This window comes from Arvicola amphibius, chromosome 2 (assembly GCF_903992535.2).
Source record: "Arvicola amphibius chromosome 2, mArvAmp1.2, whole genome shotgun sequence".
NCBI classification, from domain to species: Eukaryota; Metazoa; Chordata; class Mammalia; order Rodentia; family Cricetidae; genus Arvicola; species Arvicola amphibius.
In genome coordinates this window covers 151,195,011-151,217,795 of record NC_052048.2, presented here as the reverse complement: position 1 = coordinate 151,217,795, position 22,785 = coordinate 151,195,011, and the positions used below count along the sequence as shown (strand labels likewise).

General features: G+C 39.6%; 1 protein-coding gene across 2 annotated transcripts in view; it reads left to right on the top strand.

Moving 5' to 3' along the window:
• Positions 1 to 6,487, top strand: part of Pex1 (peroxisomal biogenesis factor 1) — a 37,098-nt gene extending 30,611 nt beyond the window's left edge. The window contains exons 20-24 of one of the 2 annotated variants that reach the window (XM_038319880.2): positions 360 to 536; positions 2,051 to 2,281; positions 3,593 to 3,790; positions 4,050 to 4,180; positions 6,142 to 6,487. In XM_038319880.2, the coding sequence (XP_038175808.1) occupies positions 360 to 536; positions 2,051 to 2,281; positions 3,593 to 3,790; positions 4,050 to 4,180; positions 6,142 to 6,226 (822 nt within the window). In that variant the 3' untranslated portion in view covers positions 6,227 to 6,487. The remainder of the gene's footprint in view (positions 1 to 359; positions 537 to 2,050; positions 2,282 to 3,592; positions 3,791 to 4,049; positions 4,181 to 6,141) is intronic. The other variant, XM_038319881.2, reaches the window with a different exon arrangement.
• Positions 6,488 to 22,785: the final 16,298 nt, after the last annotated feature.

The following is a 22,785-nucleotide window of genomic DNA, read 5'->3' as shown; positions in this document are numbered from 1 at the left end:
CCCTTGCTCCCAAATGTAGAAAGTAATAAATGAATGAATGAAAGGGCCCAAAAGGTCAAAGCATATGGTCCATGTGCTTGTTTCTTAATAATTCTCCTTTGTTGGCCAAATCTAGGAAATAATCTCAGTATGAATGTGAACTTGTTCATGCCGAATAGTTACAAATATTGGTTTTCATTCATTTTCCTGCCTGTGTCTCCTTTTAGGGACACAGTGCTAAAGACAGAAAATATACTTCTAGTACATTCTCCAAACTGCTTGGAAAGCTTGTTAGAAATGTCCAGTTAATTTATAAAGGAAGTTTTAAGAGTCACAACAGTTGTTTTATGTGTTTATTCAATTAGTTTCTCTTCCTCCAGGGATCGCGTCTTGAGATTTTAAATGTCCTCAGTGACTCTCTACCTCTGGCCGATGACGTGGATCTTCAGCATGTGGCGTTGGTAACTGAATCCTTCACTGGGGCTGATCTGAAAGCTCTACTGTACAACGCGCAGCTGGAGGCCTTGCAAGGAAGGCTGCTACCTGGTGGGCTCCATGTGAGTTCCATGGGAAGGGAGAGAGCAGGTCAGGGTCAAACTCTATGGGGACTTTAATTTGCCATTGTAAATGTTCCAAAATTGGATACGGGATTTGCAGAGAATTTTAATCATGAAGATTTGGTATCTGTTTCCCTAACATTGCCATAATATTAATCAACTGTTTGTTATTAGGAAAGTATTATTTAGAATGGGGTAGTGTGAATTCACATAAATAGAAAAATAACTAAAGTTTTCAGCTATTTTATGCTTCTGGCCAAAGTTACTGTTTATTTTGAAGGAGTGGCAGTCTCCTGTAATGGAACATGGAGCCTCACCTCATGTCCTCTTCATTCTTCAGCAACGTCCTTACTTCCTGATACAAAATATCCCAGCCCCAGAACCAGTGTTTTTTCTAATAATGCCATTTTATTTTCAATTATTGCAGAAGATAATCTACATTATAGATTTTGCCTATATTTTCTAGGAAGCTTTTCAGTATATTTCCTTCTACCAGTTTTTGTTAGAAATGTCTGTAGGTCCTGAATTTCTTAAATAGTTCCAAGTCAAGTGTATGTGGAGGGAGCCAGGGATGCTCATGTATAGGACGTATGGAAGTCAGTGAGCAACCTTGGGTGGCATTCCCCCTCCCTCTTTTGAGTTAGGGTCTCTCACTGGCCTGAAACTGGATAGGCTGGCTGACCAGGAAGCCTCTATGTCACAGTCCCCACCCCCAGCACTGCGATGACAATTCCACCTGAGCCCAGACTTTTATGTATGTCCTGAGGCTAAATTCAAGGCCGCATGCTTGCACATCACTTTACCTACCGAACTACCTCCACAGTCCTCAGGTCAAGCTGTTGCTGTTTATTTTAGCAAGTCATTATAGTGAGTGGTTTTGTTGTTGTTATTTTATTTCCTTATGGTACTAGGGATTGAGCTAGGCAGACTCTGGACCATTCAGCTACATCCCTATCCCTGCCTGAAGGTTTCTTCTTTCTCAACCCCCTTTTTATATGAGTACTTTATAAGTATATATGTATACATAGACATACACACTCTAGGATTGATATAAATCATATTATAAACATAATAAAACCAAAAATGAGTGAAAGGCAGAGATGGAGAAATAAAACCTGGATTCTGGGTTCTACTTTTGTTATTGTTGGGAAAGTTGATGGATTTTCTACAGACTTCATTTTAGTCTTCCCTTACTGTAATAGTTGTGTTGTGTAGGGCTGGACCTGTAGCTCAGCTGGTAGTGTGCCTAGACTATACCAAGCTCTGGACTCACCCCCAACACCAGGTAAACCAGGCATGCTGGTCCATCCTAAGTTATACACAAATATAAGGCCAGCACGGGCTACGTAAAACCTTGTCTCATAAAAACATTATCATATTATCGTTGTGTACCTCACATCCATAAAGGGTTGAGAGCTTGCTGAGAAGCGTGTTCTGTGCAGTGGTGTCATCTGTGATCTCTAGCTGTGGAGCACTGAGTGGAGTCTTACACTGGCTCTCTCTGTGTCACCTAGGACGGAGGCTCCAGCTCTGACAGTGACCTAAGTCTGTCCTCCATGGTCTTCCTCAACCACAGCAGTGGCTCTGATGACTCAGCTGGAGATGGAGAATGCGGCTTGGATCAGTCTCTTGTTTCCCTTGAGATGTCTGAGATCCTTCCAGAGGAATCAAAATTCAACATGTACCGGCTCTACTTTGGAAGCTCATATGAATCAGAACTTGGAAATGGAACCTCTTCTGACTTGGTATGTTGTGTATTCATCATTGTGTGACTCTGATACATAAAGATACATGTTGATATGACAATTGAACTAGGATTTATCTCCTAACCAGCCCCACATAGTCTTTCTGGTGGTTGGTCTGCAATAAAAATAGTCTTGCTTTTTTAAATTATGCCAATTAGTTATTTTCAGTCCTTGTAAAGCATTTAAGCAGAAGCAAGGGAGTTGGTTCTTCAGGGCCCAGATGTGGGTGCCTTTGTGGTCTTCTAGGTATTTCTTTCCTCGTCAGCAATCTTAAACCCTTTTCACTCTGAGATCTATTTAATAGTAAATATAAACTTATTGTCACAAAGTACTAATGTCTAAAATTCTTAACAAAAATGTTACCTATCTATGATTCTTTTTATGGAAAATATGAAAAGATGTAATCATATATATCAACAAGGAAACTATTTAGGTTAAATGTGGGCAACATCATTATTTTTTTCTATTTAGTTAAAGTATATCCCCACTGAAATTAATACTGGCTTACTATTACTTTTTTAATATATAATATTTTTACATGAATGGTTACTTTTTATACATTTTCTTTAATTCAGATTTCTAAAAATATAAAAATACCTACTTTTATTCCTAAGAAGTAGGGTCTTGTTTTTTTAATAACACACACACACACACACAATTTAATTGTTTCCTATTTTTCAGCTTCTCTAGAATATTGGGGACCCTTAGCATCACTATTTCCTAGGCACTAAGAGAAAGGGCTCGGGATACGGCTGCTAGTGAAGAATTTAATGCAGACGCATGACTGGAGTTCTGACTCCCAGGGCCCATAGAAAGCTGGACATGGCGATACGTATTTGTAATTCCAGTTGGGGAGGCACACTTCCCAGGATGATCACTGAGGTTTGCTAGCCAGGTCAGAGTCTGTCTCAGAAAATAGGTGCAAAGCAACACTGACCTCTGGCCTCCAACCCCTCCCCCATTCACTTACACAGAAAACTAAAAATAAGACTCATGTTGAACCTCTCTTTGGCCATCAGTTAATACATTTAAGCTTAACCTAAGTTCAGGTTGTTGCTTGAGGGGTATGGTCTCTGGCAGTCTGCCTTTGCTCCAGGATGGCCTCATCCTAAAAGCACCAGACAGATATAAAGTTGGGAGGGGAAAGTGGTGAGGGGATGGATTTGATCAAAACTAAAGTGCATCTGTGAAATTCTCAATAGATGTTAAAAAGGAAGCAAAGTTTCCGTTTTCATCTTCAGTGACCGTGCTCTTCCCCCTCCTGTCTTGCCTATCTGTCTTCCTTTGGTCTTTGCTGTGCCCATCCTACAGAGTTCACATTGTCTCTCTGCACCAAGCTCGGGGACTCAGGATTTACCTGCACCTCCTGGAAAAGAGCCAATGTTTACACAACATCCTGTGTTTAGGACATCTTCCCAGGAAGGCCACCAAGACCTTACTCAGGAGCAGAAAGACCAGCTGAGGGCAGAAATCAGCATCATCAAAGGCAGATACCGGAGCCAAAGTGGAGTATGGCCTTTCCCCCTCAGAACTGTTAAAACCTTAAACCTTAAAACCTTCAAAGTTGCTTTTCCCTTTTTGACGTGTATTTCTTTGCATTTTAGCTGAGCCACATTTACAAGCAGAGCGCTGAAGCGCAGGGGCTCAGTCAGAGGCTGTCATTGTCCTTGGAGAAAGAGTGCATGCTTTCTAGGAAAACTGACAAGAAATGACACTTTATTCCTTGAACTGCTGAGTTAACATTTGTTTAATCTGCTTTTTACTTAAGGAGGATGAATCCCTTAATCAGCCAGGACCAACCAAAACCAGTTTTGCTATTAGCCAGGCACATTTGATGACTGCGCTAGCTCACATGAGACCGTCCATAAGCGAAGATGAAGGGAAGGATTTTGCTGAGCTGTAAGTAACCATAAGAAACATATTATTCACCAAAGCTCTTTCGTGTTTAAAATTGTTAAAAATTTGGAAGCTAATTTAGAAATATACGTGGTTAAACTGGGGTTGTAAGTCACATAGCATCTGTGTAGGATGTGTAAGGCCCTGTTTATCCCATTCCCATAACCAAAAAAGAAATTGTTATAACTATGCACTCAATTAGATTTTCCTTAACTAATTTGTTATATTATATTTGAATTACATTATAACTGATTTTAGAAAATGAAGAAAGCCAGCAAGTGGTGGCACATGCCTTTAATCCCAGCACTCAGGAGGCAGAGGCACTCAGTTTCTGAGTTTTGAGCCAGCCTGGTTTACATAGTGAATTCTAGGACAGTCAGGGCTACTCAAAAAACAAAACAACAACAACAATTATATGTGTATGTACACATATAAACATACATATACTGTATGTGTGTGTACACATATAAACATACATATACTGGTTTTGCTTATAAGATGATTTATATTTTATTAGTGTCGACATTTACACAGAATTTTCTTCACTTATGGAAAGTTTACTAAACACTGGAATTTATAGTCTTCCCACAGTTTACAATGTGGCTACTTTGAATGGTGGACTGACTAATATCCTATGTCAACGATTCAGCATAATTAAAAAATTTTATTCCTGGTTTGTTTAAGAATAAATACTTCAGTTTTGCAGTTCTTTGGAGGTGAGATGTGTATATGTCCGCAATGTGTACTTACTGAACAAATGTCCAAAAACAAAGAGAAGAAAGAATTAGAAAGGAAAACTTCCTTAATCTCACATTGTAGCACAAATACTAAAAACCCAGAGATAAGTATTGGGGTTCAACCTGAAGATCAGAAGAGCAAAGCAGCCAGTCACTGGCTGTTACCTCTACCTCAGACCAAAAGTGGGTGAGATTCAGTCTCCATGAATCCTGAAAGACTCCACACCCCACACTCTGCTTTCTACCAAGTTCCTGACTCTTCTACCCAGCTCTAGCACTCCTGTCTCCACCTCCCTAGTGCTGGGATCTCCTTTGTGTGCGCTCTGTTTCTCTTTTAGATTGAGTCAATCTTGTGTAGCCCAGGGTGGCCTTGAACTCACAGAGATCCGTCTGAGTCCTGGAATTAAATGTGTGTGCCACCACTCCATGGCCTGTATGGCTGACTAGTATGGCTGCTTTGCTCTCTGATCTTCAGGCAAGCTTTATTTATTAAAACACAAATAATATAACACTATATCACATGACTTTATGTAGTTAACATTTTTCTCACTACAATGAGAATGTCCTACCTGTGCTGCTAGACCCCCGATCCATTTAAGGCATCTGGCCATCTTGAACAGTTTGACAGGCTATGCAGGGCCACCTTGTGGTGTTTGATGCCAGTTTCTAGTGTGTCTCTGCCACAGTATCCAGGACTTGACATTTATGTTGTCTCCCAGTTCTCACTGCTATTCTGGAAGCAGTGTGAAGCCAAATGTTTGCTCTTCTTTCACTAGTTCACTGGGATAAAGGTAGAATCATTGCATGATAATGGTACCTGTGACAGGGTACTAACATATTGCCAAATTGCTATAGCTAGTGTTCAGTGTCTTTCAGATCTCAAATCCTCCCACCTCAGTGTCCCACCGCTCAAATCAGGGCTGATTTGATTGCAGAAAAATTATGTCTTACTTAGTAATTTCCCTGCCTTTGAATAAAACTATAGAAGTTATAATTTTTCATATTATTCATTACAATTTTTATTTTATCCTGTCTAATCTGTTTATTTTTTCTCCTTTTTTCTATTAGACTACAACTTTGAAGAATTCTTTTTAATAGTTTTTTAATGTTCTCCACAATTTTTCCTTTCATTCTTAAAACATAAGGCTGTTTTTAAAAGAATCCATTATTTTTGTTTTGTAATTATTAAGTATTATCCACTGTATATCATCTCTCTTCCTTTTTAAGGTATGAAAACTTTCAGAATCCAAAGAAGAGAAAAAGTCAAAGTGGAACAGTGTTTCGGCCTGGACAGAAAGTAACTTTAGCATAAAAGACACCTGATATTTTCTAGGATGTGATTGCTTGTTTGTTCTGATGGTCTGTCCCTCAGTGAAAATTATAAAAATGAAGTCTGTAAATTTTTTTAATGTAATAAATTTGGTTAACCTATAAAATCTCAGAATGGTAAATGCTGTGGTTATCATATAATGCTCAGGACTGTCTGAGATAAATAGGGAAGCTAAATGAAGGTATTTATAACAGATTGTGTATTTTATTTCCATAAGTCTATATTAAATCCTTAATGAAATGATGTGCGATCAGTGTTGGAACTAACTTGTCTTTTAGAGGAGAGCTTTCTTAGCACTCACTTTTTCTGGCACTAGGTAGCCTGCAGCCTCGCAGCTTCTTGACTCTTTTGGAAAACTATATATTCTGTTATCTTCTGATGTTTTTAATCCGAACATAACAGTTCAAATAAATTGCCGGATAGACTTTTTATCCAGCTCCCAGTCCAGAATTTTTAAATGTTCTTTTTTTCCTGATTGTAGCATGATATCTTGATATTTTCTTAGTATGTGAACTAATTTGTAAAGTCAGCCACTACCAACACAAACAGTATCTCTACTAGCTAGTAATTTGTATGGAGGGGAAGAGAGTTAATGTAGAGATCAGCTGTGAAATAGCAATGTGGATGAGCGCCCAGCAGCCTTGTTACAGCTGCCATGAGGACTCAGAAGAGCCTGGCTTTTCCTTTCTGTCTCTTCCAGATTCCGGCCACAGCCTAAGAAAGCTTTTTTGATACTTTGGACTTTTTCACTTTTTTCTAAAGCTCCTTGTCTTAGGGTTTCTATTGCTGGGCAGCAGCTGCCATCCACAGCTCCCTGGGCAGCACCTGCCGTCCACAGCTCCCCTGGGCAGCGGCCGCCATCCACAGCTCCCTGGGCAGCGGCTGCCGTCCACAGCTCCCTGGGCAGCAGCCACGGTCCACAGCTCCCCTGGGCAGCGGCCGCCGTCCACAGCTCCCTGGGCAGCAGCCACGGTCCACAGCTCCCCTGGGCAGCGGCTGCCGTCCACAGCTCCCTGGGCAGCGGCTGCCTGGGCAGCACCTGCCGTCCACAGCTCCTTGGGCAGTGGCTGCCGTCTATGTCCTCTAGCTTAAAACGAAAATCTGAGCAGTGCAGTCCTTCCTCACAGTCTCCAGTTCTTAGTATTAGGGTTGTGGACAGCACAATTCCCCCAGAGTGGTCTCCCCCAAAGAGAAGCTGTGAATCCTGTGAATCCCCTGGGTGTCATACTCTTCACTTAGGTGAAGTGACATAATCAAGTTGTCACGTGAATAACAGTGAAGCAGTGGTCCGTCTTTGAAAGCTGGTGTTGGCAGATGTTTAGAGTACAGACAAAGCAAATCTAGTTCCAGGATGTGCCACCTCAAGAGAAGGCAAATTCATGCCACCTATATGGCAGAATGGGTTGCAGAAGTCATCAGGGCTCAGGCTGGATTCCCTTTATTTAGATTTGGGATGCTCGCTGCTGCTGACTAGAAGCCTACCAGGATAAAGAGGCAGCCCACATATGGAGAACATACAGGCACTTTTCAATTCTTGCCCGCTTGACCACTTATACATCAATCTGTCGAGTGCTGCAAAGTTTGGAAAAGGCTACCATCCAGGGCTGGAGAGATGGCTCAGAGGTTAAGAGCATTGCCTCCTCTTCCAAAGGTCCTGAGTTCAATTCCCAGCAACCACATGGTGGCTCACAACCATCTGTAATGGGGTCTGTTGCCCTCTTCTGGCCTGCAGGCATACACATCGACAGAATATTGTATACATAATAAATAAATAAATAAATATTTTTTTTTTAAAGAAAGGCTAGCGTCCATAGACATGCTGACTGCATGGCCATTGAGATGGCACTCTTGACGACCCAAGTTCCATCCTAGAATCCACATAAAGATGGAAGGAGAGAACTGACTCGACATAGTTGTCCTCTGACCTCTGCACACACATACATACATACATGTATGCACACAGCAAATACATGCAATAAAAATGAATGAAATAAAAATGTATTAAAAGCAAAAGGGCACTGAAGGCTTTTACCTGAACATTCATTCACCCAGAACACAAATATTCTTAGCCTGCTCCTTTCCCCTAAGCCTCATAGCCAATTGTACTCTATAATTAAACCTTGTTATCTAGTTGCTATTTATGAGTCAGCATAGCTTCTGATAGCAGATATCTCACTTCTAACAAAATTAAGGGGATAGATTGCTCAAAAATTCTTCCATAAGAGCACAGTAGTAACTATAGGTAACAATATGATATAATGGGAGGAAGGTAGAGGGAGCAGAATGGGGAGGAGTGGGAACTGGATTTGGCATGTAAAATGAGAAAAGATATAATACAATGTAATATAAATATTATTTAAGAGATCTAGGAGAAACAATTTTGAACATTTAGGCTGTAAAAACTGAAGGGATAGATACATTTGCTCTGATTTAAATATCACATGACATTAGTAGATATGTATCAAAACATGTTAGCCCCACTATCATGGATAACATATTTCTACTTGTTAATTTTTTTCAAGTGAAAAAATTTCGGATGGGTTTACAGCATAAATTTATAACCGCATCCTTTGGGAGGCTAAGGCAGGAAAACCTCTTGTTTAAACCAATGAACAGAATGAGATTCTAAATTTTTTTAAAAAAGAAAACCTGCGCCTTTGGGGTATTTCTCCACTGTTGTCAGAGCCTCTCCTCTACTTAGCAATATGTTCCACTGATTTGGTGAGCCACAGTGGTGTTCTAGGTTTCTAGGAATTGATGTCAGCAAACCTCATATCTTCAGGCATCTGAAGAATGGTTACTTCCCAGTACGCCTGGGATAGAGTCTAGAAGATTCGTAGCAAGTGCTGATAATGTTATTGCAGAGCCCTTTCCCAGTGGGCCTGACTTGTTCATTCTTGATCTGACCAAGGTCTGAGAATTCAGTCAAAGGCCATCACTATAAAGTAATAGGCCTTCATTTACTAATAGGTTTTTAAATTTTTTATATGGATTTGTGCCTGTGCATCTTGGTCTTAAAGACACCATTTAGTACCAACACTCCCTGTAGGTCAGACTGTGGTCATTAGCATGCTGATTTTCCTCCACTTGTCACATCCACCTGGTCTTTTGCATTTCAATTACCTAACCTCTACTGTTTTAAGGTCCTCTCATCTCCTCTGAAGCTACCCATTTCTCTCCTGCAACACATGCTGTGACATCCTGATGTCGGTTACTCAGGTTGACTCAACATCCTTTCAAAGAACCTCTCTTCTTCCTGAACTCTGGAAAGTGAGTTACTGAGTCACTTGCTCTCTGCTGCGGCCACATGTGACCATGTGGTAGGATAGTTAGAAGTCCCCAGGGCAGCCTTACTTTATAGCATAAAGTTACAATGTTTGGAGCTCATCTTGAAACCAAGAAGGTGAAAAAATTAAGACCAATGATGGCAAATCAAGAAAACAAAACATCTTAGTTTCCTGGCCACTAAGCTGACACAGCACAGCAGCTCTGCTGTCCAACAGTAAGCCCTTGTTTGTGTTGTACACCACATTTAGGGTGATTTCTGTCACAGTCCAGCCACAATGGGTTCCTACATTACAGGGTAGGAGCGTGTGGATTAGAAATGTTAGGTAGGAGGAACAGAGATAAGAAAAAAACAGAGACACAGGATAGTACCTAGAAGGCAACTCAGTAAATAGTGAATACTGTATTTGCCTGTGTTTATTTTCCATGTACTTTTATACCCAATACAACAAGGGGAAGAAGGCAAAAGACTGTCTTAACATGACACAAAGGACAACCAGAACAGGTACTTGCTTCAAAACATGAGACATCAAGCCATTATTTCCTGACATTTCATGTTTTGGGCAGGATATGCAGTGAACACACCCTAGACAAAGTATCCTGTACGCAGCCACTTCCTATGTCAAACCTCCTATTTTAAAATGAAGGAGCAGGAATAGGCTTGAATTCTCTGACCTTTGGTCAGGGTGGAGCAGATCTACCTCTAAGGGCCATCTTAATGTCTAAAACACAAGTAACCATACCCTAGGTCAGGGTTTGTAGCCATACCTGTTGTCAACAACTTTAACAACAAAAATAAGATCAAATTTTCTGACCTACAGTCAAGGTGGAACAAGCACCCATCTGTGGGTCCCCACATTTGTGTCTCTTGGGAGCTCCTACTTAGCTATAACTTCCTACCTACAGTGACACATAGCTCTCATAGTTGCTAATCCCCCACCTTTGTCAAATCCCATATAAGGCAACAGTCTCCTCTTCCTCAGCAGCCACAGCTTACCCTTCCTGGAAGTTAGTAATAAACCAGGTTTGTAGTTTCTGCAGGACTTCCTTGGTGTCTAACCTGACATCCAGCCTTGGTGGACCAGTTGATGGGAAGACCTCCAGCAAGAACACAGGCTCACAATTGGCTGGTTTAACATTTTTTTCTCTTCTTTTTGTATCTCATCCAGTTGTTTCTGTGTTTTACATTGCAACTCCACAGGGTCAGGTTCTTCACTTTGCTCACTGTACTCACTGTGCTCACTGTACCTAGAATACTACCTGACAGTGGGAATAAGCAAATGAATAAGTAATAGAAATGTTGATGAATCATTATTTCTCAACTGAAATTGAGGTAATCTAGAAGGAAGGAGAAAAAAAAAAACTTGGAAGCCAAAATTTAAATGTGCCCCAAGGCTAAGCACGTCATCAAAACTCAAGTCATCCCAGCTTCCCAGAAATGATCTCCAAAGAGAGAAACATGGAGCCAAAACTTTATATTGGTGTTGGTTTGAAATAGTAAAACCGTTAAACCTACTGACTAGAGGCAAGTATAAAAGCTCTGCCTTATAAAAAGGTTAATTTATAAGTCAATCAAGAAAAGGTCCAAAGGTCTCCCAATATCCAGGCTTGGACTTTGGTTTGGGTGATCCTGACACCATGAAGGTCAGGATCATGGGAAAATAGGGACCTGCTGTAGTACATCCCTCCAGAAAATGGTGAAAATTGAAATCAGATCTCTTGCTCCTTTTGTGGTAAGACCAAGATAAAGAGACAAGTTGTTAGTATCTCACACTGGGTTTTTACATGAAACCAGTGGCTGGTGGAACCTGGACCTACAATACGATGCCTGCTGTCACAGTCAAGCTGCCATCAGAAGACTGAAGGGATCAAAAGACCAGGAGAAATGCTACCATTTGAGATTGCCTATCCTGCAATGAATGGGTAAATTCAAGAGAAAAACAATCCAATTTTTTTTCTCCTTTACAAACCAACTTGGTGACCTGCTGTGGGACAATGGATTGTACCCTATCAATTCTATTTTAATAAAATGCTGATTGGCCAATAGCCAGGCAGGAACTATAGGAGGAACAACCAGAGAGGAAGTAGAGGCAGGTCAATGAGAACAGGAGAATTCTGGGAAGAAGGGAGTCCTAGTCCATAGTCATGACCCAGCCACAGAAGAAGCAAGATGTGACTGCCTTGCCAAATAAGGTACTGAGCCACGTGGCTAACATAGGCAAGAATAATGGGCTAGTATATGTTATAAGAGTTAATAATCAGTCTGAGTTACTAGGCCAGTCAATTTATAACTAATGTAGACTTCTGTGTGATTTCTTTGGGACTTACTGACTGTGGGAACTGGGCAGGACAGAAACCTCAGAGAACAGAATAGCACCCACATGGACATCTGCATCCACATAAAGCCTGAGAGAGCTTGGGAAGTAATTCTTGACAAAAAATAGAATAAGCACAGCTTATTGATAGCAGCATTTTCTCAGCTGGGCTCTGCTTACTAGAGGCAAGTGCTCTCATTTAAGAGAGGCTTCCTGACTCAGCTTTAGCTGCAAAAACTTTGCAGCCCCTTTAAGAGTCTCTAGCTGAAAAACCTTGTAGATTTTTTAAGAGATCCTGCCACAAAACACTTAGGGTGTTGATGAAAAGAAAAGCTGAGCACATGCTTCTTGGTGGCGGCAGGGACCTTGAAATGCAATAGAGTTTTGGCAATAAACATGGCTACAACTGGCACCTCAGCCATGAGGCTGGACTCTCAGAAAGCTAAGAAATGGGCTAGATCCAGCCACCAGAGTCATGGCTTTAATCCTAACCATATCGCTTGGCAAATTAAAAGACTCATGTGGTCAGAAAAAGTGAGATATACAGTAAAGAGAGATTAAAAGAAGAAGAAAACCTCTAAATGGTTTCCACTGTGTTAAAAATATATACAGGCTTGGGAGAAAAAAAAAGAAAAAAGGATAAAGTCCTTAGAGTAGATGGATGAGGTGGTACACACCTTTAATCCCAGCACCTGGGAAACAGAGGCAGGCAGATCTTTGTGAGTTCAAGGACAAACTGGTCTACAGAGTGAATTCAAGAATAGCCAAACAGCCAGGCGGTAGTGGTGCACACCTTTAATCCCAGCACTCGGGAGGCAGAGGCAGGCAGATCTCTGAGTTCGAGTCCAGCCTGGTCTACAAGAGCTAGTTCCAGGACAGGCACCAAAGCTACAGAGAAACCCTGTCTTGAAAAATACCAAAAAAAAAAAAAAAAAAAAAAAAAAAAAAAAGAATAGCCAAACATACACAGAGAAACCCTGTCTCTGCATGTTTACCTGCCGGCCAGAAGAGGGCACCAGATTTCATTACAGAAGGTTGTGACTCACCATGTGGTTGCTGAGAATTGAACTCAGGACCACTGGAAGAACAGCTAATGCTCTTAAGCTCTGAACTATCTCTCCAGGCCGAGAAACCCTGTCTCAAAAAGCCAAAAAGTAAAAGTAAAAAATAAAAGAAATAAAACTTAAAGACACATAAAGATGGAAAATACACAGAGAGTCTGGATACTGTATATTATTATGTTGTCTTTGAATTGTTTGAGAGCTGAGGAAGGAGCAACAGCTGCAAAAAGACATTTAAATATAAATGCTGCTAGATTAATAAACCATAAATCTTTTGTAAATGCCTTGACTTCAAAGCTGAAGTCAAAAGATATGTTACTTTGGAGAAGAGGTTTTGCTTTTATTTCCACAGAAAATTAGAGGCTATGGATACATTCTGAGTTAAGAAAAATCAGGTTTGATCAAGGAAGACCACCTGAGAAACTTCTGATAGGAGCAGATGGCCCATATGTCTGAATTCTACATCCAGAGCAGATTCAAGACTGCTGGCTGAGATGATCAAGCCTCACAAGATACTCCAGTCATGACTTGATGAAAATTATAAATTTTTTTTAGGTCCCCATAAGATTATCAGTGCCCTCAACCAGCAGGAAGTAGCCTGGAAAACTACACCCACATTCCCAAAAAATGGATATTTTGCTTTGTTTAGAATGTTGGTTACAAGTTCTTATGGATAATGGTCAGGAGAAAAGCTAAGCAAAGGATATTAGATTCAGAGTTCTGGTTCCTTAAAAAAAAAGCAGGGGGAAGTGCTGTGGGACAATTGTACCCTGTCAATTCTATTTTAATAAAATGCTAATTGGCCAGTAGCCAGGCAGAAAGTAGAGGCAGGACAACCAGACAGGAAGTAGAGGCGGGTCAATGAGAACAAAAGAATTCTGGGAAGAAGGGAGTCCTAGTCCATAGTCGTTACCCAGCCACAGAAGCAAGATGTGACTGCCTTGCCAAATAAGGTACTGAGCCACGTGGCTAACATATAGGCAAGAATAATGGACTAATATAAGTTATAAGAGTTAATAAGTCTGAGCTACTAGGCCAATCAGTTTATAACTATTGTAGACCTCTGTGTGATTTCTTTGGGACTCAATGACTGTGGAAACCGGGCAGGACAGAAACCTCAGACAACAATGACCAGATGGTTTCAGCTCAGAATTCTACAAGATTTTCAAAAAAGAACTAATACCAATACTCCTCAAATTATCCCACAAAATAGAAACAGAAGGAACATTGTCAAACTCATTTTATGAGGCTACAATTACCCTGATACCCAAACTACACAAAGACATTTCTAAGAAAGAGAATTACAGCCCAATCTCACTCATAATATTCAATATTATATTGAAAATATTCAATAAAATACAGGGAAATCGAATCCAAGAACACATAAAAATCATCATCCACCATGATCAAGTTGGCTTCATCCCAGAGATGTAGGGATGGTTCAACATACAAAAATCTGTAAATGTTATCCACCATATAAACAAACTGAAAAACAAAAACCATATGGTCATCTCACTAGATGCTGAAAAACCCTTTGACAAAATACAACATCCCTTCATGATAAAAGTCTTGGAGAGACCAGGGATACAAGGAACATACCTAAACATAATTTAAAAAAATATACAGCAAGCCAACAGCCAACATCAAACTAAATGGAGAGAAAATCCCAGCAATCCCACTGAAATCAGGAATAAGATAAGGTTGTCCATTCTCTTCATATCTATTCAATATAGTTCTTGAGGCCCTAGCTAGAGCAATAAGCCAACAAAAGGGGGTCAAGGAGATAAAAATCAGAAAAGAAGAAAGCAAACTCTCATTATTTGCTGATGATATGATAGTTTACATAAGCAACCCCAAAAATTCTACCAAGGAACTCTACAACTCATAAACACTTTCAGTAATGTAGCAGGATACAAGATTAACTAAAAAAAAAAAAAAAAACCATTAGCCCTCCTGTATACAGATGATAAATGGGCTGAAAGAAATCAGAGAAACAACACCCTTCACAATACCCACAAATAACATAAAATATCTTGGAGTAACTCTAACAAAACAAGTGGAAGACCTGTATGACAAGAACTTTAAGTTTTTGAAGAAAGAAATTAAAGAAGACACCAGAAAATGGAAATATCTCCCATGCTCTTGGGTAGGTAGGATTAACATAGTAAAAATGACAATCTACAGATTTAAATGCAATACCCATCAAAATCCCAGAAAAATTCTTCACAGACCTCTAAAGAACAATACTCAACTTCATATGGAAATGCAAAAAACCCAGGATAGTCAAAATAATCTTGTACAATAAAGGAACTTCTATAGGTAGGCATCACAATCCCTGACTTCAAACTCTACTACAGAGCTACAGTAATAAAAACAGCCTGGTATTGACATAAAAACAGACAGGAGGAGCAATGGAACCCAATTGAAGGCCCAGATATTAATCCACACACCTAGGAACACCTGATTTTTGAGAAAGAAGCAAAAAAATATCAAAAGTAAAAAAGAAAGCATATTTAACAAATGGTGCTGGCATAACTGGTTTTCAACATGTAGAAGAATGAAAATAGACCCATATCTATCACCATGCACAAATCTCAAGTCCAAATGGATCAAAAACCTCAACATAAAGCCAACACACTGAACCTCATAGAAGAGAAAGTGGGAAGTACACGTTAACGCATTGGCACAGGAGACCACTTTCTCAATAAAATCCCAGTAGCACAGACACAAGGGAAACAATTAATAAATGGGACCTCCTGAAACTGAAAAGCTTCTGTAAAGCAAAGGACATGGTCAACAAGACAAGACAGAAGCCTACAGAATGAGAAAAGATCTTTACCAACCCCACATCAGACAGAAGACTGATCTCCAAAATATACTAAGAACTCAAAAAATTGGTCACCAAAAGAACAAATAATCTGATAAAAAATGGAGTACAGACCTAAACAAAGAACTCTCAACAGAGGAATCTAAAATTAAGGAAATGTTCAACATCCTTAGCTATCAGAGAAATGCTAATCAAAACAACTCTGAGATTTCACCTTACATCTTACACCAATGGCCAAGATCAAAAACACTGATGACAACTTATGCTGGAGAGGTTGTGGGGAAAAGGGAACACTTCTGCATTGCTGGTGGGAATGCAAGATGGTACAACCCTTTTGGATGTCAGTGTGGCGATTTTTCACAAAATTAGGAAACAAACCTTCCTCAAGATCCAGCAATACCACTTTTGGGTATATACCCAAAGGATGCTCAATCGTACCACAAGGACATGTGTGCTCAACTATGTTCATAACAGCATTGTTTGTCATAGGCAGAACCTGAAAACAACCTAAATGTCCCTCAACCGAAGAATGGATAAGGAAAATGTAGTACATTTACACAATAGAGTACTACACAGCAGAAAAAAAATGGCATCTTGAAATTTGCAGGCAAACTGATAAATCTAGAAAACATCATATTGAATGAGGTAAGCCAGATCCAGAAAGACAAATATCATATGTACTCACTCATAGGTGGCTTTTAGACATAAAACAAAGAAAACAAGCCTACAATTCATAATCCCAGAAAACCTAGACAACAATGAAGACCCTAAGAGAGACACACATAGATCTAATTACATGGGAAGGTAGAAAAATACAAGATCTCCTGAGTAAATCGAGAGCATTGGGACCATGGGAGAGGGTTGAAGGGGAGTGGAGAGGAAGAGAAGGGAGCAGAGAAAAATGTATAGCTCAATAAAATCAATAAAAAATAACAAAAAACAAACATGGCATTGTACAGGGTTCTTACTAAATGGTTTGGGGGGGGTCTAATTTTCAAACTGTTATTTCATAAGTAAAACAAACTAATTTTGACAGAGAGAATAAATCTAATATTTAACTCCTAATGTCTTTCTTAGAGAAGATACAAATAATTCAAAATCAATTTTGATAGTATACTCAGTATTAGAAACATGGATTCTTCAGAATTGGACATTTACATCCTATTACATGCTCATATAGAAGAAGAATGTAAATTCAAAGCACTAACAGTGTCATTATGACTGCCTTGCATTCTTTTAAGTTGGTCTAGGACTCTGTCTCCCAGGAAGTGGCACAGGTTAAAAAAAAAAAAACTAATAACTAAGAACAAAGGAATACTGTGGGATAAGAAATGCTCACCATATATTCACAGAAATTTTACTCAGAGTTCAATAGCAAGCTGAAATGAAGTAATTTTACTTTCCTCAGATATTATTGCATTTTCACGTGTTATTCACATGTGCAAGCACATGTATGTGTAGAGGTTATGTGTCTCATGTTTGCACATATATCTCGTGTTTGTGCATGTGTGTGGAGGTTGGAGGTTGGTTTCAGAAATCATGCTCAACCTCTCCCACCTTACCGAGGCAGGCTCTCTCAGTCAAACCAGAACTCACTGACACAATGAATGTTGATATCCAGCTTGCTCTGGGGTTCACCCATTCTGCAGTTATTTAGTGTTTATGTGGGTGTCTAGGGATCCAAACTCTGGTTCCCATGCTTAGCAACAGCCATCTCCCCAGCCTAAAACATTGTTTTTAGAAATGTTTTAAGCACAATCCAAAGCAATATTTTTTATATTATAATCCAGTCCAGCTAAGCCACTGCTGAACAAAAAAAAAAAAAAGTCACAAAACAATACATGCTGCATTGTGATATTCTCTAAAACTTTCTGTTCTTTATTCTCTTACATACAATGATGCTGGTTTAGATCCACTTATGCACTAAGGCCAACAAGTTGAAAAGTTTTGGTCTAAAGCTGGGTGAAGTGAAGGACTGCATGCCTGTAATCCCAGCACTTGGAAGGCAGAGGCAGAACGCTTACTTGTAAATTTGAGGACAGTTAGGAACACATAGAGATCCAGCCTCAAAACACCATAGAAGAAAACAGGAAGACACTAATCTAAAGGGGAATAATATAGAACTGCACTTTCCCCTCCCTCCTACTCTCTCTCTCTCTCTCTCTCTCTCTCTCTCTCTCTCCCCTCTCTCATAAACACATACACAGACACACACACACACCACAGAGACATGCACATATATGCAATACATTGAACACAAAACAACTTGAAACCTGCTGCTTTCTCAGCAAGCTTCAAATTATCTAAGCAGAAGGGTGCCCCTTGTATTATAAAGGTGTTATAAAAATTCTGTAATTAGCAGGATTTTTTTTGTCTAAGATGCCATTGCATTTATTCAGTAGCATTTTAAAATATTCACATTATCTAGTAATTACAGGTACCTTGAGTTTTCTCCTTGAGGCACCCTCCACTGTGCTTTTTGAGGCAGGGTCTCTCACTGGGACAGACTGGTTGGCCAGAATCCCAGAGATCCACCCTTCCCTGCCTTCCCAGGTCTGGGACTATAAGCACACACCACAACACCCTTGTAACAGGAAGGCTGCTTGTTCATCCTGGCCGCCCAGCTGCTCAGCCCCGAAATAATCACATAGAAACTGTATTCATTAAAACACTGCTTGGCCCATTAGCTCTACCTTCTTATTGGCTAACTCTTACATCTTAATTTAACCCATTTCTACTAATCTGTGTATCGCGACAAGGTTGTGGCTTACCGGCAAGGTTATGTGTCTGTCTCTGTTGGCTCCATGGTGTCTCTCACTGCTTTTTTCCTCCCAAAATTCAGTTCCATCTTCCCCACTTACCTAAGTTCTGCCCTATCAACAGGCCAAGACAGTTTTTTTACTCATTAATGAAAGCAACACATAGACAGAAGGACCTCCTACACCATACCCTTCCTTTTATGTGGGTGCTGGAGACTGAATTTTACCAACTGACTTATCTTCCCAGTCCTCAGTCCTCCTTACATGTGTGAGCTGATGTTTCCTCTGTTCCAAGGAGACTGGCAGACCATACAAGTATAGTCAAGGTTAACTGTATCTTAGCCCCAGCTATTAAAGATTGGCATAGTTCAATTCAAAATCATTTGAAATTATAAAAGGAATGGAAACTGGCCAACTATAATACTTTTAAGAGATAGCAGAAGCATAGACTCTAAAAATAAATGAACATTTATTTCTTTTTTTAAGGATTTGTTTTTTATGAGTGTTTACCTGCATGTATGTCTGTGTATTGTGTGTGCCTGGTGCCCAAAGGCCTGAAGAGGGTGCCAGACACCCAGGAGATGTAGTTACAGATTGTGAGCCACCATGTTACTTTTGGGAACTGAACCTGTGTCCTTCACACTTAACTGTGGAACCATCTCTGTAGCCTGGCACATCCATTTTTAGGAAAAAAGGGAACTAGAACTTTAAGGCATTGAAAAGTTTCATTATGCCACTAATATCTTAGGCACTATGACTTGGATTATTTTTTATCTCGTGTAAAAATTAGTCTATGGCTTAGTCTATGGGTCTAACAAGTCAATAACAAAAAACAAAGGAATATGGCATTATAACAAATACCATTAACTATACATTGACATTGAAATACTATCCAGAATTTCAGGTACTATGTTGAAATGAAGAAATACTAGATAATTTGCTCTAACCCATTTCATTAGTGTTAAAATATAAACATCTAAACCACTGATTTTCAAAATATTTAACCACAGTTTGATGTCATATGTATTTAAATACTTAAAGCATAGAAAGCATAGCATCATTAGTAGATTATTTAATGAACCAAATATATGATCCTAGAACTTGTTTTATAAACTTGCTAACGAGAGAGTTTTCTCTCTTTAATACCGATTCCTTCTCTTAAGCTACTGGGGGAAGCAGGAGAGGCAGTAATGCAAAGTCATACACAATTACATAGCAAGCTTGGGGCCAGCCTGGGCTACATAAGACCTTGTCTCAAAAGAGCCAACAAACCAAACAAGCAAACAAACAAAAACTATTAAGACCATTTGAAAAACAAAACACCCAAGCATGCCCAGGAAAATTACGATAAAGCCTCTCTTTTTTCTGGTCCACAATAAAACTTAATTCTGAAAGTGTGCAATGTATTCATGTAGGCACAGGCAATGCAAATCATCAAATAAACAATTTTCTATCCATTGTGCACGATTTTACCTTATTGCCAAAATGGAATTGTGACTGTCTTAGTCACTCTCCTTTGAAGAGACATCATGACCAAGAAAACTCTTATAAATAAAAGAAAGCAAAATTAAATTGGGGGCTTGCATTCAGTTTCAGAGGCTTAGACCATCATGGCAGGGAGGATGACACTGGAGTAGCTGAGATCTACATCCCAATCCTTAAGCAGAGAAAGACACTGGACCTCGGCCTTTGAAACCTCAAAAACCCATCCCCAGTATCACACTTCCTCTAACAAGTTCATTCCCTCTTCAACCAAGCCACACCTCCTAATACTTCTCAGAGGTTACTCCCAGGTGACTAATGAATTTGAGTTTAGAGAGGCCATTTTTATTCAAACCACCAATGACTTAAACCCTTTCTCTTATTATTGTTCACACATGATGTGTATAAATGGAGGGCCTGTATGCCACAGGGCATATATGGAGGTCAATGGTCAGTTCTGTGTAACTGGTTCTTTCACTTTTCCTTTCTGGTGTTAGAACTCATGTTGCAGGCTTACAATTGCATGTACCTTTAACAGCAGATGCACCTTACTGTTCCCCCGCTTTTTCTTTAATGAGATGGTGTCTTGCTCTGTAGCCAAGATGAGCCTTAAACTCTTGAACCTTGCCCTCCCAAGTAGGATTATAGGTACATGTGTCACCCTCAGCTGGATTCATGCATATGCTATGTATGTATGTGTGCATGAATGTGTAGGTCTACATGTGTGTAAAGGTCAAAGCTCAACTTCAAATGTCATTCCTAGGACGTGTTCATCTGTTTTTAAGTCAGGCTTTCTTGCTAGGCTGGAAGCCACTGGGCCTTAGGGCTCTGTCTCCACCTTCCCAGCAATGAGAATACATGTGCCACCATGCCTAGCTTTGGTACATGGGTTATGAGGATCAAACTTGGGTCCTTGTTTACAATCAACTTTACCAACTGAGCTACCATCTCTCCCCTGATTCATACTGCTTGAAGTACTTACATAAATTCTGGAAAAATTCATAACCAAGAACTAGGATAGGCTGAGATAGTTTTCTCAAATATTCATGTGTAAGGTTCATCATTTTAAATAAGTTAAAATAATCTACTACTAACTAGAAACATAACAATGTGAAATTTTGCTTCATTTGATTATTCACAGGAGAATACGAAGTTAATCCTATTGTCATGGCCTAGCATCAACTAAGATGTCTACTGTTATTTTAACAGGACCTAATTTAAATTCTACACTAAACAACTCCCATTACTGAGGACCTAAACTGGGTATCATGGAAACCCCAGATGAACACACACACACACACACACACACACACACACACACATCCTCTGCACACAGAGAAACACTCCTTTAGGGTAGGAATGGGACCACAGAAATCCAAAGTAAAATGCAATCACAAAAAAGGTTAGACCGATTTCTAGAGGCCAAGGGCTCTGGAAAGGTTGCAAGACAGAATTTAAGGGCTCTGGGGTGGGGATGTAGCTCAATAGCAGAGCACCTGCCTAGACTGTATAAGACCCCAGGTTTGATCTGTTGAACCACAAAAATTTAACAAGAACCTTGGGAAGATCTTCAGTAGAGTAGAACTAAGCAGTACAGAAAGTGTGGTGGTAACTGGGAAGAGGGAAGCAGGTGGGGGACACTGGCAAGGTCTACCAGGGCAAGCTTCAGACATCATCAATACTAAACAATGACAATCACTCGAGTTGGTTGTTAGGAAAATGAAAATTCAATATACTATAAAAGATACTTCTACCAATTTATAAAGAAATGGTCAGAATAAAAAATGGTCTTGGACTTTGCTTATTTTCTTAGAGAATCTTTGTGTAGTGCTGGCTAAATCTGGAACTTGCTACGGAGACCAGGCTAACCTTGAATTGATAGAAATCCTCTTGCCTCTGCCACTTGAGCACTAAGATTAAAGAAATGTATCTGCTCAGTTTTGTTTGTTTTGAGACAGAATCTTTGTGTAGCCTGGTTGTCCTGGAACTCATTCTGTAGACCAGGTTGGCTTTGAGCTCAAAGATCTGCCTGTCTCTGCCTCCAAAGTGCTGGGATTAAGGGGGTGTGCCACCACTGTCCAGCCTAATTTGGATTTTTAAATGCCTTAATTTAAATAAATATTAAATGCTCATTTTTATCAATAAGTCAATCTTTAATTTTTTTCTAAATTCTGTTACTTAATGGATGATGAATCTTTTCTACTTTGAATTTCAAGTACAACAAGATTGATGTTTCAATTTAATACAATCTTGGGAGAGGCATCCTATTTCCTATTTAAGTAGTTCAACTGAAATTAATAAAGAAATCCTAAATAAACCCATTATAAAAATATATTTTAATCCCAAACTGGAATATTAACATTTAGAAAGTCATTTCCAACAATTTTCACCAAAAACGCTTTTGTGTTTTGTTTTGTTTTTTTTCTGAAATTTTCAAGACAGAGTTTCTTTGTAGCTTTGGAGTCTGTCCTGGAACTTGCTCTGTCAACCAGGCTGGCCTTGAACTCACAGAAATCTGCCTGCCTCTGCTTCCTGAGAGTTGAGATTAAAGGCATGTGCCACCACTGCCTGGCTATTTACAATAAAATTTACTGTAGGAACAAGCCTTTAAAGTAGACAGATGCTTCTTCCCAACTTTGGGACTATAAAAAAGGGTAAAGAGTCCTGATGAAAATCATTAATATCAAATCAAATCAAATTCTCATAAATTCCTGTGGTTAAAAACATCTGTCTGGATAGATCAGGACAGAGGCAGCAAGTGGCTGCCTGCCCATTCCTTCCCCATTATGTGACCAAACTGCACTTGAAACAT